This window comes from Polyodon spathula, chromosome 41, assembly GCF_017654505.1.
Source record: "Polyodon spathula isolate WHYD16114869_AA chromosome 41, ASM1765450v1, whole genome shotgun sequence".
NCBI classification, from domain to species: Eukaryota; Metazoa; Chordata; class Actinopteri; order Acipenseriformes; family Polyodontidae; genus Polyodon; species Polyodon spathula.
Genome location: NC_054574.1, coordinates 925,923 through 942,681, shown reverse-complemented (window position 1 = coordinate 942,681; position 16,759 = coordinate 925,923). Strand labels below are relative to the sequence as shown.

The window sequence follows — 16,759 nt, the reverse complement described above, 5'->3', positions numbered from 1 at the left end:
TCACTTCTATCGTACTGGACTGTCATTAGGAAACTTCAACCAGCCCACAGTCCTACCTGGGGACCAGTAGAGATCATCATGGAGGGCTGTTTTATTTAAATATTATTCAAGCACGTTATATAAAAAATTGTCCCTCCAAACCTCAGCTTGAGTAGTTTAAGAAGCAGATGTTTTTCTTTTGCTTGCTTCAGCACCTAGGGATTTTCAAACTTGCTTGTTCAAATAATTATATACATGTCAGGGACTGGATGCATTCTGTGCATTCTCGACAAGCTTCTTCTCGCCTTGGGCCCTCCAACTTTCCATTGTTATTCTTCATTTTGCATCTCAATGTAGCTGCTTCTGTTTTGAAGGTTTCTTTATCCTATTAAAGAACTCACTTTTCATCTGTTATTACATTACCTCAGATAAATGTTTTTAAAAGATGTTTGGAATCTATATTTGTTTTAGAATCACACTGTTTCACAATAATGACTTGAATTCCAATACACTGATTGGCCTCATCTTTATCAACAGGTAGAAACCTTTGTCGTAAAATGTTGCATTTTCAAACCATTTATTAAAAGCAGCTGCAACATTCATGCGCTAATTACAATTACAAAATTAAAACCGGCATCCTAAAGTCAAGCATGAAATGCCAGCCCTGAAAACAACAGGTTTTATTTTTACTAATGTCATGCACTCTTATTAATCTGCACATTATTGAAGGAAATAACAGTACTGGCTGCAGTTAGCAATAATGCAGGAAAGCTCCTTACTGTACTTAACACAAGGAATCTCCACTCCTCCAATACCATATTGCATGGTGGTAACAATTGTATGGATAGGACTGTGAAATGAAACACTAATGTCAGAATCAAGGTCATGCTGTGACACATAAGAGTTAATCATAGAAACATCTACTATATGCATTCTGCAATATATAAATGGTGCATCTCCCTGTTGCAAGATTTCAGTCAAAATGGGCAAGACAGATTATCTGACTGACGTAGATAGAGGGCTAATAATAGCTAATATAATAGCTTCAGTTTCCAATACTGTATAAACTTATGATGTTTTATGAGGAAAAGGTTCAAAAGCAATGTGCCAATCTGGAGAACAGACCTTACTGCAGGTAGTATGGAAAGTGTTCCTAACTTACCATTCCCTTGAAAACAATATGGTTTGCTGTTTATAATAAAAAATATTTTAAATAATATGCGTATGGAAAGCTAACTTCAGTCACTGCTTTATTAAATCTAATGTGTTTTGTTTTTTGTTGTTATGTTTGAATTGAATAATCCATTCAAAAGTTACTTTTTGAAAGTTAATGTGAGAATATGTTTAGGTAATAACCATATGCCGAGCTGCAGTTAACCTTCAAGGAAAGAAAAAGACATCAAGCCTACAGACGGTGATTGTAATGATTGATGTAGCCGACAAGCGAAAATAATCAAATTCTGAAATCTCATTTTCTCACTGCATTTAAGTAAATACTTTAGTTTGTCATTATAAACATAATGAACTGCAAGACCTCTGCTGGGTACACTACAGCAATCCATATGCTCAAATACCTTGACAGATGAACCCACAAAAATGAAAACAACAATGTAATTCAATAACAATTCACTCCCTTCATTCACTTTCCCCTCACTTTCCCTTAAAGCTTAAACAGCAACCTGGTACAGATCTGCAACACCACAATTATCTTAACTAATGTATTCTTGGTGTTTAGAATCACTTTGTGTACCATTTCCTATTCAGTCATCTTGTATTCTCCAAACCTTGCCACTGTCATGCTACCCCATGGGCTACCTATCTCTACTCGCATACAATTCAAGACTCTTGTTCTTGCCTACTGCTCTCTTCACCACACCACCCTTTTCCTAACCTCCAATCCCTCGTTTCTCCCTACACCCCCTCTCACCCTCGCCACTCCTCCACTACTGGCCGGCTGGTCATGCCTTCCCTCCACTCTCCATCATCCCGTGTCCGCTCCTTCTCTTCCCTAGCCCCTCAGTGATGGAACCAGCTACCGGAGGACTTCAGGACTGCTCCGTCTCTCATAGCCTTCTGCCGCCTCCTCAAGACCCCCCTGTTTAGACTGCACTTGCAGATCTCTTGATCTACCCCTCCTGCACTAGACTTGCCTGACCTTAGCATCACATCACTGGATCCTCAGCTAATGCACTATCCTTGCACTATTACACTGCTAGTTCATACTTTATTTTGCAGTATCATTTGCACTTACTATAAACTATACTGTATTTAAATATTAATCTTGCACTGTAACCCTGTACTGTCCATGTAAGTCGCCTGGATAACAGCGTCTGCCAAATAAATTAATAATAATAATAATAATAAATAGTTTGGTTATTATGTGAGTTCTGGCTCGACTACACCACTGATGTCTATAGAAAATAGAGCTGGAACAGCGTTCCTGCTCGACTACACCACTGAACAGGAGATACATCTCCATTTAGCTCTGTCCCAGACAGGACCTATTGCCTTCAAGGATGTCCCCTTCTTTCACAGTGCATACCCTGGCAGGCAGTCTGTACATGCGGACGGGGGGGGGGGGGGGGGGGGGGGGGGATATATAGCTATATTGCTAGTTGTTACTTTCTGTTGCTTTCTGTCGGTAGACTTCCTATAATCTAATGCAGCAAAGGGAGTATAAATAGATCAATGCCTGCTTATTTAAACATATAATTATGATGTGGAATATGCTCTGCTAGAAAAACAGCAATTTAAGATTTTCCTTTTAATGTAGCAGGAGTTTATAGAGATTACCTGACAGATGGCCAGCAAGAATTTGTTATTGCATATACATACATCCAACTGTGATCTATAAACCTGCCACTTTAAATAAATTATTAATAACAGGGATATCTGTCATAGGCTTCTGAAACTCAATCTGTATTTCTTTATACAGCTAGATAATTTGGGCTTTTATTTGTAAGTGAAGAAGACAGTAGATGCCTTGTAGAAATAATGTGGACCATGAACCGTCTTGACAGAAACCATCCGCAGGATAGCAAGGGGCCAAACTGGTCTGTCTCTCCCAATTGGAGTTGCTGAAGAGCTTGCCTAATTCTAAAGATAGGATCCCACTGCACATTGTTAAACTGCGTCCTTTAAGATCAGACAGCTTGAGACTTCAGGTGCATGATGATATTCTAAATGATCTAAATTATCAGAGATCAGAAAGAGAAAGCATCATTTTTCGCAGTCTTTGAATCTAGTTCAAGAGCTGAGCTGGAGACTTTTAGACACGCAGTCTCACTTTAGTAAGTCTTTTAAGCTCTCAATCGACACCAACAAATGGCAATAACGAGTTTAAGCTTCTTACCTGCCAGAATATGCTGTCTATCGTTTTCCCGAGGAACCCTTCCCTCGTTTCGGAAGACAAAAGTTTTGGGCCCAGTATTGTCATAAATTCATCAAAGTCCACATGGCCATCTCCTAGAAACGAGAAGAGCAAGTTTTTGATCTTCAAACAACTGTTTCATTCATTTTATCAGTGCCGTCAAGACCTTACAAGGATTGCAGGCAAGAATATACTGTACTACTCCGATAAGGTCATGCAGTGGTGACCACAGTGTATGCTTACCCATCCATACATGACATGCATTACAATTGGTTCTGCAATTGGATGTGATGGAAGTCTTGCTAAAGGTCTTGTCTCACGAGTGGTTCATCCATAACCTTAAAACTTTAAAAGTCAAGTTTGTATCTAATGAGTAGTAGAGAATAAGCCTAATGACATGTCTAGTTTGAGCACACTCTTGTGTATCTAGTGGCATGGTCAATGCAAGCAAAATGCGGAAAACAATACTGTAGAAAATGAAATTTATTGTTGGTGACCACAAGAAAGCTTCCAGTCAGACAGCACTGACTAGAATGAGTTCTAACTCAACATTGCCATGACCAACTATACCCAGGCACGCGAGGCATCAAAATGAACAAGACAGCCAGAGGCTGGAGACATACCACATGAAAACAGAAAGCAGGAAGCCATCCTGGTGCTGAATTGCTCCAGGATTTTATCAATGCAAATGTATGTGTTTGCAATCACAGCCATCTCCTGCAACGTTGTAACGAAAACCGCTGCCCATGCAAGATGACTGTATCTTACTAATTAGACTTCAGTCTACTCTGAAAGTGACCCTTTAAATCAGGCACGACTGCAAAGCTAAATGACTTTGATTTGACAGTGTAATGGAGTGCTCATTCTCAATGCAATGACAACTAAAATGGAGGAATGCTCTTTTGCATTGTGGATCGATAGAAGAGACACACTTGGAATCAGGGATTCAGCAACTCATATAGAGCTGAGAGTGATGGACACTGTTGTTGAAGTTTCTCCAAGAGGATTCCTAAACTAACTGTTCTGTAAATTCACTCTGCTTAAAAACTAAAAAAAGTTTGCTATTGGATACAGCAATGAAGTGTGCCAAGGAGGCCATGGTTCAAATTGATTGTTATTTATTAATGTTTTTATCTGCTGAGCCAGTGAGTGGCTGCTCAAGAATACGAAATGACCATAGATAGAAAATCATGATAAAGAAGCTGAATTTACTATGTGTCATCACATTTAAAACTTAAATCAACTATACATCAAAGCCTGGACACAAAATGTCAGTAGCATCACTGGTCCTTGAGGCTGTATCTTATCACAGAGAGGAAGCTGATGAATGATAAGATATTCTTGACACCAAAAGATCCCAGACTGCTGGGATTTGATGTTCAAGCTACAAAAGATTCTTTCATGTCTTACATATAAAACCAAAAACTTTTTTTTTTTTACAAGTTTTATCCCTGAAACAGGGAGATCATAGAATTGATATTGGAATCTAAATATTGCCACCATTTCAACCATCAAACCCCACACTGTATTACTACAGTATTTCTATTATATCATACAATAACCAGACTCTGCTCTCCCATTTTTTTCTATAGCGGTCAGACGTTCTGTCATACTGGGTCAATGGGTTATATGTGTACTCACCGTCCATATCCAATCTCTGCATAATAATGGCCAGCTCCACCTCACTGGGCATGTGCCCCAGTGAGCGCATGGCCATGCCCAGCTCCTGCTTTGATATAAACCCATTGCCATCCCGATCCAGCACCCGGAATGCTTCCCGCATTTCTGCCAGGAGAAAGGAAGAGAATGGCTACCATTATCATTCCCGCAGTAAGCTCGTCCTTTGTCCAATCTATTTGGGATTATCTTTATTTGACTGAGCACAAGCTCAACAAAGCTATTTATTTTTCAAGCAGCAGTACTGTATATTGAACCTCTTAGCACAACACACAACTGTGGGATGATAAGATAAAAAAAAACTGAGGGCAGTGAACCAGCTGTTTGAATCTTTGCATTGGTGATTAAAACACAGCCATTACAGTAGACCTTGCAGCAACAAGGCAAGCTGACAGTACCCCAAAATATAATTGCATTGCAATAACTGGGTAACCACCCAGATTACAGATCCTAACTGGCCTTGTGAACAACATCTTGTTACCTGGTGTAATTGCATGATAACACAATGGCACAGGCCTTTTCCTTGTAATTAAACACGTATTACACTAGTAGTTACCATGCAAGAGCATAAACAACAAGCAGTTAAAAAGTTATCAGCACATTATTACATGACTGTGTATGGCTGGTAGTTTAAAGGGATACTGAACAATTTTGCTAACAAGCTAAGATATAACTATATTGTCTTTACTTCTATACACATAAACACTGAATCAAGTGTTGGCAGATAAAAACACATGAAACTAAATCATGTGGGCACATGTTTTGGATAATGTCTTTTTCAGTGTAATGGCGGGAATACTGTAGAGTTTAAGACAAATTGCACAGAGGAACTCTGCATGGTCAATATGCATGCCGTAAGCTATAACTGCTGCATGTCTTGTGCCAGCCGATATCCACATCGCATTCTATGCAATGCAGTCATTAAGGTTGAGGTTTGATCCTATTGGTTGAAAGTTCTGGCCAATAGAAGGTCTTTTCATTTGGCTGGGCACCATAGGACGAGAGCTGCAAATCAACTTAAATGTTTCATTCGTTAAATTAATTAAGAGTGAATATTCCTGCCTCATTGACGTTCTTATTGATCAGCTGCAAATCTTTAATTAATTTCAAAACTGGGTAGTTAAAGAAGAAAAAACACAAATGCAAATATGCACATCTGAATGCAGCAGCTGACAAAAGTCTGGAAGGTAATTAAAACAGGATCATTACTAAGTGACAGTGATGGGCTTTACTTTTTTTTTATATTTGCCAGAAGAATGCAGAAAATGTAAATCAGACATACTCTTTTTTTTAATTCTTATTTGGTCACACTTCAAATAAAGGTTTGTTCATGATCATTAAATATGGATAAGATAATGTATTTGTGCTCTGTTGTGACTGCACTTATATTGTACAGGCAATTTGCAAATTCTTCCTAAGAACATAAACTATGCATATTGCAGTTGATTTAAAAAAATAAATTTTATTATTGAACTTCTATGAAAATGTATCTTGCTTTATCTTTACTTCTAACTTTAAGCAGCCCTAACATTCATAAAAATAAATAAATGAAATCCAATCAAACTGTTGCCAAACTGTTCTGCTCAGTTCAGAGCAATCTAAACTGTAGAAATACAAACCAATTATATCTTTTAATTTTAATGACACGTTCTTCCCTTGAAAAGAAAAAAATTAAAACGAGTTATGTTTTGTATGCAAGACTGATAAAAAAAATAAATAAAATGATTTACTTACTCAAAGGTCAGTGCTTGACACTTTCAAGACATGTACAGAACAGGGAAGAACTGGAACAGAAAGACAAAGCATGATACCTAAGAAAATCTAACCCTATTAATCAAAGAAAAAATATATTCTACTATTGCCACCTGATTGTAAGGTTTTTAAAATGGTTTGCTATGTAAACTCAATACACGCTTTTACATGACTCCTCCTGATTTTGCAGAACGCTGATGCATTGATGAACACAGCTGAGCTATGGAAACACAGTCCCAGTAAGTCTAAGTAAGAAGGAGAGTTTATTTGATATGGAATGGCCAGTGGCAGGACTCCATTGCTCTATTGCGCTGGCTCAATCTTTTCTGTGGCATACCTGATAAATGCATTTCAGGAGCACTTCACAAACTATATTTACAAGGCTTTAACTATTTTCTTTAATGTCTGTTTCTTAATGAATATACAGTTTGATTTTCAGCAACAGCATGGCACAGTTTAATGAATATCCTCTAATGGTATTAAATCTATCAAAAAATAAATCCTTCTGTAAATCTCTCATTGGTTAAAGCTTTGTGAATATGGCCCTATGAGTCAGTAATTCAGATGATGTTTTGTATGAATATGATTTTCAATTTTAATTCTTATTGACTTGCAATACATAAACGTCTATTCATCACACCCCACAGTTTACGAATGAAACCCTTAATCAATCATCCATCATGATCTGGCAACTTTACAATGTGACCATCATTTTTTTTTTTTTACAGCTTTCAGACCCTGGTCCATTTTCATTAATTATCAATTAATCATTACAAAGCTTTAAGTTGGCATCTGTTATATTTGCTTGTGAAATTCTGTGCATGTCAAAAAGCTATACAGCACAATATTATTTACCTTGTTTACCAATATTACTTATCGTACTGAAGCTTTTGGTTACCCTTCTTCTGACCTTTGAAACTGATTTGCAGAAGATGAATACTATGGAAGCTACAAATGAATCTGACCTTGCATTTTGATCTTAAGCAAAAGCTTCCTTCAAAATAAGACCGACGAGTCTGCTTTGTAATTAACACACAGCCCACACTCCAGATTAGCAACACCAGGGTCTAATCATACAGAATATATAATACTGCTTCGCTCTTTTTATTGAAAAAAAATATAGAAATATGCAGACATTGTAGCGGCTGCGTGATAACAAGCATGTCTTGGGAACTGACTATTTTTATGGTGCAGTTTCATATAATTAGAGTTTTTGTGTTTGCTTAATTAATACTGGCCTTCGTAAATCTATTGTTAATGGTTTTATAAAGCTCAAAGGGAGAAAGCAATATACAGTAGCCCCTATCTGTAATAGTTTAATATAAGCGCATGTGATAGTGACGGAGGGTTGCAGGTGATGACTGATATGTGTAACTCTTGAAGCTTTGTCAGAGGACAAATTCCTCGTGGGTATTCTAAAATGACTGTGGAGACACCAAGCCACTCACAGCAACAGGGAGGGAAAACTGGTCAAGCTAAAACAAAGAAAAGACAATGGCATTCGTCCCGGTCTGATTAGGCTTGGCTTGTCACACACAGCTCACAGTATAGACCTGATGGATTGATCAACCAGAATAGAAACAGTGATAAGGAGCGAGAGGGAAATGTACAAAACAATCTGAACAAGCACCGACTACGCCCAATGCAAAGTTTGCCCACTTTCTTTACTGAAGTGAGTATTATCAAAAACAGAAGAAGAAAACAGAAATTGCCAGCCAGGGGTATTACAGGTAACACACTGAAAGGAAAAGGATGTACAGGATGAAGAATAGTATATCATAGCAAATAACATGTATAACTTAATCACAACCAATAGATTCAATAGCTTAATCAGTTGGGGTCAGAGCTACATTCCCTGTTTGTGGAAGAACACGTCACTGCAAAACTTTTCAAATTCAGGCAGCTAATACAATATTAGGTGTCCATGACTTTTTTATTCTTATAGCCTTTATTAGTACAGCCTTAAGACCTTTTGACAGAGAACAATCCATGCAGGATCTATACAGAATGAAATATTCTACTTGGTTAAAAGATACTAGTAAAGTGAGGTATAATACAATCAAACTGACTCACAAGTTAAGCACATTTTTTAAAAATAAAAATCCAGTCAAAAAGGTGCAACTTTGCAGACTGTAGTACAGGAAGGCTGTGCCCTTACCGGCCAGCTCCTCCACCGAGATGCTGGCTAATTGCTCACTGTCGCTCTCATCGGAGAGCGAGCGGCTCAGGTAATTCCCCTTGTAGAGCAGGCCGGCGGTTACATGGTGGAATGGCATCTTCCCCCTGGACTCCCAAAGGAAACAAACACAACAGTTAACCCATCTTCCTTTATGCCTGCTTAAAGAACAAAGCCTCACCACAAGAATCTTACTAGATTTACTTAAAGCTCAGCAAAGACACAGCCGTACTGCTGGAAGTCAGGCTTCAAGCTTATTAATACCGGGAGAAGGATTCAGAAGACATCATGACATTTTTTTGGCTAGCAATGTGCTGAAACAGCCAAGGATGGTATAGTGGCGACAAAGCGGTTAGTAGGTTGCCAAAGTGGTACACAGGTTTCGGGGGTTGGATGTTTGAACATGCTTTTGAATTTTAAATGAATATTCAGATAGTCTTTTATTTTGAAATAGCTGAAAAACCAAAGTAGAATTCATACCATATTATATATATATTTTTTTAAATCTCTCAGAATTAAATGAATAACCCATCGAACTGCTTTTTAAAGAAAGGAGAGAAACGCTCTTCTGTTCAACAGAACGCATGTTGCAGCACAACTGTACATGCATGTATTTTGTATGACTTGACACTTCAACAAAATGTTGGTATTGGAATGTTTTATGGTTGGTTTGTAGGTATATTGCCTGAAGAGATACAGAGCCCATATTGAAGGTACATAACATTGTAAGCTCCTCAGAGACAAGCTGTGATATATGTACTGTGCTTAGAATGACAAATCATATTGCATCTTCAGGGTCATCTATCCAGGGTTTGTTCACTGGTATCCTGTAATCACATACAGCTTTAAGGTCAATCAGTGCGTTTTGGACAGATTCCAGCTCAACCACAATGAAAGACTCCTGAACTAAGCGTTGACATGAAACTTCAATACTTCATTGACATATTCAGCGGTAGCAGCAGGACTAATATCTTTATTGTGCCTTCCACAAGAGCTTCTTTTAACAAATAAGTTTTTATTCATGAAGTGTTGGTGCTTCTTTCACAACATAACTGTTTCAGAAATAAAACAAAGGCTTTGAAAAAAGATTACAAAAAAATAACCTTAAGGTACATGTGTTCCACCACAAATAAAAATGATAACAACTTTTTATTTTTTTGCAATGAGGTGCACGAAAAAGGATTTAAAATTTACTGACAGGTTGGATCTGCTCATCCAAATTGTCAGTTTCCTCATAATACTTGAGTCACTCTCAAATGTGTTTTAAAAAGAAGCCGTTTGAACAACCGCTCAATTCCTTGGGTTAAGGGGTTAAAGCTTTGTGAAAAGCCAAAGTGTAGAGGTAACCAGTTCAGGTGTGTCTTATTAAATACAGTTAAAACCAAGAATTAACCAAACTGTTACGCAAGGAGTCTTATTTCCATCCCTGCTTCAGAGACATTGAGGATGGAAATCTACAGCAAAGTCATAACTTTTAAGACAGCTTCTCGTGAAACTTCAGTAAGCTGTGGATACGTAAGCTCCTGCCAACTGAACACCTAATACAGCACACTGTCAGCTCAGCTGTCTTGCCCATCGTGACTGAAACTGATTTGAGACAGGGAAGTGCAGCTTGTATATATGACCACGTCTAGGGTGACCACGGAACAAACCAATCACAACGCAAACACTAAGGAGTTGCGATAACCAATTTGCATTGAGTGTTTTGTGCCCAGCAGATGCCGACAGAAAGAGACACGCATCTGGTCCTGGGAATTGAAATCAACTTCACACAGATTCTTTCTGACAAGTTTACCAGAGAAAAATCTCTTCCAAACAGTCTCGGTGCTGAGTCACTGCTAATTTGCCATTAAGTCCCAGGCTTTCAGTTAAGACTGATCCATTCTCTCCGAGGTGCACATCTCCCCTTGGAACTAGGGAGCTACAATACGCTTTTAGATATTCTTTACTGACATGATCAGCAATGCCAGGCTAAATCTGTTCTGAACTGGGTGAGGTCAATTATTTTTCCTCCACCTGTTCAAGCTGGTACCATAAACAATTAAAAGGCACATGGGAGGCAGTATAAGAAAATTATGAATGGAAAACAAACGAACGTGGACATTTTTGCAAATCTACTTTGTGGTAGTTAAAGGTGAAACAACTTTCTAAATATTTCATTATTGGGTGCCACTTGTAGGCAAAATTCCCTTCTAATAGACCCTTGTCCTTTCACAAGGATGATCCCATCAGGGATTCTTCTTCTCCAGTTCACTGCTGACACTGACAACTCTTGGTTGAGCTCTTGTCAGCATTCCTAACTTAGTGCAGTGTGTCACTGACATCAGAGTTGCAAGCCAGACTTGAGCAATCTTCACATTAAGTATTCAGGATCAGAAACAGACAGTTAATAATTGGCTGTCCAGCTCTGACCATCTCTTGAATTGATGCTGGGACAGCCCCAATTAAACCAGCCTTGTAAGATGCTAACTATTTAAGTGGTCCCAATGGGCATTAACTGACAGTTTTGACAGATTTGGTTAGCTAATGAACATTGAGTCGTAGTTGATAAGCAGGGCCACAATCAGAGCAGACATTCTACCGAGGTCAAGATTAGGTTTCAAGCTCTAGCTGCATAATTGCTTGGAATTTACTATTCAACCTCCAAATCTATGTTACGCGGCAAACCAACAGAGAAAATGAAAGAGTCCGGTAACATACCCAGAAAAACAACATTTCCGATTGTAGAGTCCTGCTGAGAAAGAGGAGCACAGGCCAGGCTAATTCACCAGCCTTCTCACCAAGGCACATTCTGTTATGCATTAGTCTTCTGCATGACATGCCAGGGAAAACAACAGATGGCAATTTCTTACTTCAAAACCGCTGAGCAATGAACCATTAGGGATTTTCATTTTAGACCCTGTGGTGGAAAAGGAACCCAACTGCCCCCTGCATTACACCTTTCCAACACACACTAATCCAAGACTGTGCCGCAATATTATTCCTTAAAAACGAGTCTGAGAAACACTATTGACTTCCACGTACAATTCTATCCCAAAACATTATTCCTTGCTGAATGGTTACAATATTCTTCTAGAGTTTCATATTCTCTGCACTCCATTCCACCGGAAAGCACACTGTATTGACCACCCAGTTTGTTTACATTGTTTTATCTGCAGGAACACACGTTTCCTTCTTCCTGAATCATTATTGTTACTAGTCAATCCAGATCTCATACTTAAAACATAACCTTACAACACACTGAAATCCTCACGTATATAGAAGCAAAAGCCTCAACACACTGCCGCTTGAACTGACTTCAAAGCAAAAAAGCAAGTTACATTGTTGCAATTTATTGATCAGCGGCTGGTAAATGACTTGTCAGTCATCTGGGTAGAATAACTGCAGATTCAATCACCCCAACCCCATTAGAGGGCAGTCTAAATTTATTTTAAAATGTAGACCCTCACTCATTTAAGCTCAAATAGAAGTCAGGCTAGTACTGTAGAAATACAGTCTCTCAGGCTCCCGGACTACGGGTCTATACTGCAGAGTAAGAGTTAATACTTCCATGGCATGGTGAGCTTTACTAACCCTATTGAATTACTACTAGTTGCACACCTGTAGTGCTCTACAGTATGTCACATTGGACTGTAATTAGACTCAGAGTAACTTGCAAAGGTTTAAAGTGCTATACAATCTGTTACCCCCGTGTACTGCTACAAAAGCCTTTAGCCACAGCCCTTGAGCACTGCTTACCTGTATGGGTCATACACTGTTGGGTATTGCTCCATGACTGAGTCAGCTGTTCTGGTCTCCCTCATGTCACAAAGGGCGCATGGTCCCTGTTCCTCTGAATCCCTTTCAGCTGACCCTGTAACCTCCATCTGTCCGAAAGCCAGCCCAAACAATAACAGGCAGTCCCCCAGGCAGGTCCGCACTAACTACCTCTTGGATTAAGCTTCCGGAAATCCGTTGTTAATATTTGAAGACTGGAAAGCAGGTGGCCAAGCGCTCCCACATTACAACACATGGTATGTACAAAGACCGGTCATTCCCATAGACGTGTTTAAGATTAGGAACTAAATTGAATTTTTGGAAATAACCATGCTGACTATACAGCCCCTAATACAAGCTTATATTAAGTTGAATGTGTTACTATAGTATACAAAGTTATGGAAGTATTACTATAATGTGTATAATGAGCATACATGTGTTATTGTCACGTATTGTGATTGTACCACTAACACTGGCAATGGATTTTTGCAGGTAATGGATGCTACAGCCTCCCATTCATTTAATACTTTTTTTTTTACACCGGGAAGAAACACGGAATCAACAGAAAGCTCTGAACAGCGATTTACCTCAAATCAGTTCAGTGTGAACAATGGCTGTGCTTTCCCAATGCTTCTCGCATGTAAACCTGCTTGAAAAGGGAGATTGTGGGGAAACACTACAGCAGTAAAAATACTGACTTTGGGGTCGAATAAGGCAATACAGAAAACATAATTTTACTCCAACTAGGCAATTTATTGAGGGCTCGCAAATGAATGAGCCAATTTCAACTAAATGGACCATTAGCATTACAACAGGTGTGAAAATGATCTGCGCAGCGAGCCCTTTATGGTTGTCGAGCGCTTTAAACGCAGCCTATGCAATATACATTAATATTCATCATCACACAGTAACACAATGCAATTAAACACAACCGATCATTTCTATTAACGACTTACCTTTAGGTGGGTTTGTCCCTGAGCGCTTCTCTAAATCCCTTGCCAGGCAAAACTACGATAACAGGGAACGCGAGTGTGCAGTCCAGTGGAATTGATCTATGATTTCCCGTCTTCACAAGACTGTTGTTCTATCAGCAGGAAAGGTAGCACTAGTGCCTTTATTTGATGACAAGCGCTCAGTCCATGTGAATTGTAGTACATGTTTCAATGTCCCATTTCCAATCTCAGCAAAGGAACAGAAAACGCTCTCCTTTTTAATGAATTGAGTGGCCCTTTTTATTCTCCAGCATCCCCATATTCAAAGTTACATAGGTATATATATATATATATATTGTTTAATTTTGTATGTTATTATTATTATTATTATTATTATTATTATTATTATTATTATTATTATTATTATTATGTTATTATTATTATTATTATTGTTTAATTAATTCCTTCGCGCGTCACTGTCTTCCTTGCGCAAAATCTCTGTACTTGTAGCCTCGGAGCTCTGAAGGAAAGATACGCCGGGTCTAAATAAAGACAGCGAGAGAATTATCTTTCTCCCAGATTCTCTATTTTCTATCCAGGAAAAAAAAATGCGCATGGCATTCTATCCAGTACTGTACAAACTGTTTCCATCCACTGTCCCCACGCTACATTTAACCCGTAGATTGCCAACTGCATGGAACACCGGCGTTGAAACAAACCGAGCGCATTGACTGTAGTGCAATGCATGAGTCAACTGGTGCTGTTACGTTGTGTTCTAGTCATCATAGGCAGGTGGACTGTTTTCGAGAAGCTGATATAATACACTTAACAATATTACTTGTGCCACAGCTGTAAGCTACTGTATTCATTTTAGGGAATTGTGTCTGCTAGCCACAAAGATAACGTATTTTATTTGCATACATTGATACTGCATATCTCATAATGCTTATATACAACATATGCGTAATTACTTCAAATGGTTAGACTAGCGCCTATATATAACAAACGTTATATAGCCCCTTTATTAAATTTGCATGGCTCATTTAAAATGTATTTGTTCCTGGAGCACCTATGTATATATAGCCGGAGCCAAGTATTTCTGTTTTATTTCTACCCCTGAACAAAGAGGGCTAGTGCATGCCGTTTATAACCTCCCACTGCTGCAAGCAGTATCCGGGTACATTGACTCACAGAGTGACGCAATGGCAAGAATGTTTTAACAGGTGCACAGCAAGTATTTTGTAATGTCTGTGGGAATTATATGTTCGTATTAAAATCTGCAGCTTGAATATTAAAGAAAGACCCGGGCTGTGTATAACACATTTCACCCTAGCAAATCAATTGCGAAAGAAAAACAGCAGTATCTGAGAACAGCGGTGTGCATAATGGAACGAAATGGAACAATGGAATAATGGAACGAAATGGAACAATGGAATAATGGAACGAAATGGACAGTGGAACGAAATGGCCCCTTTGTGTCGTTGATGTCCTGTCCAGCCACCAAAGGGCTGCAAACAGCTGGCAGCAAATATCTTATTTGGAACCAAAACATTGCTCCTGTTATAGTAACTGGAGACTCAATACTTACATTGTAAGGTCAAGGCCAGGCAAGCCAAAAACCAAATAACAACCCGAGTCCTACCCCAGAGAGGTGAGACACCAGGTGGACAAAAACGAAACAGACGAGGCTGTGTTGCATGTGTGTGTGTGTTATAACAGTTCACCATGGCACGTTTTACCGTTTCCCCGTATGCCTTTGATATGCATTCGTCTGTATAGTTAACCCCCGCTGTACTGCAGTACTGCTTGCTGTACAACGCTTTTACTACGTTCATTATGCAGTACTACACTTTACCACAGTATGCTGTAGTAAATTCAGGACATGTGAGAAACACTGCTGGAATTTCGCCTTATTTTAGCGTTGTGTGTCTTGCAAAAAATAACACAACAATTCTAAGTCACTTGCAAAGTTGTAAAGTGTATTTAGTATAAAACTGTTGTGCCATTAAAAAATACAGAGAATATTGTGTTTATTTTACACAACGCCGAAACAGCCATGCGTGATACAATGTAACAACCACGACCACGTTTGGAAATGATGTTTTGAACAATATATCTGCAGCTCTCTACTTGTCTTTTTAAAAGAGTGCGGGATGCTGTTAATTCAGTAGACCAATGTAATGTAAAATTACATTTCATGACCGACGACGGCGTCTGTGAACCGACACCTCCAGTCTAGAGGGAGTTTTTGGCTGAACTGATGCACGGTTTTAGGATTTACAGTGCGGTCATTTTCTGGATTAACTGTTTTTAACAAGTACTTATTATAATTAAGACATGGAAGTCTGTTCCAAAGTGGAGGACAACTGTGACTCTATGTTCTTGTTTTCAGAGAATTTGTGAGGTAAGATTAGTTGATAGCATTAAGGCCACCATGCACGGGGTGATTTTGTCGCCTGCGATATGTCGGTCCAGGAAAATCGCCCAGCCTATGATGATAAATCGACTCTCATCTGCCAGAAACTACAGGTCGTCAGAGAATACAGTTCCCCTTTATTCCGGACTACAAGACGCTCGGAATCGACCAATAAGCGCAGCTGTTGATGTCACGTGGTAAAAATCATTCAAACAATTTGGAGAATTCATGTCTGTAGTTACGTGGCAACGGGGGTGCATTGAAAAATTGATTGATCTCTAGGAGAAATATCCATGTTTTTATAGTACAAAAATGAAAAGGGTATCGTTATAAAAACTAAAGGAACATGTCAGTTGAGGTTTTGATATTTGTGAAAAGCCCAGACCGGACTGACCTACCGTTCAATCAGTCCTTGTGTTGAACCACACCATAGGTATTAGACAGTAGCGGGATAGGTTGCTCCAATACTTATCAATGTATATATACAGGTAGTAACAGAATAGAGTAAATGTAGGTGGTTTTAATGCTGCTAACCTACCTAATAGTTATTTTTCTAAAATTCTAGCTGATGCAAAACCTTTGGCCATAGCTGTATACTATCCCGTACATGCTTTGGTTTCTAAATTTGCAGGTGCAGTAATTGCATTCTGTGTATCTGGCCTGCATGTGTCTGATAATGCTCCAAATTGTTGTGTTCTGGA

General features: G+C 38.8%; 1 protein-coding gene across 1 annotated transcript; it reads right to left on the bottom strand.

Moving 5' to 3' along the window:
• Nucleotides 1-3,158: 3,158 nt before the first annotated feature.
• Nucleotides 3,159-12,824, bottom strand: LOC121305065 (calcium-binding protein 8-like). The gene is made up of 5 exons (XM_041236591.1): nt 12,693-12,824; nt 8,937-9,061; nt 4,991-5,134; nt 3,332-3,444; nt 3,159-3,167 (listed from the first exon to the last, which is right to left on the bottom strand). The coding sequence occupies exons 1-5, from the start codon at nt 12,818-12,820 to the stop codon at nt 3,159-3,161; spliced, it is 519 nt and encodes a 172-aa protein (XP_041092525.1). The 5' UTR covers nt 12,821-12,824.
• Between the last annotated feature and the right edge of the window lie 3,935 nt (nt 12,825-16,759).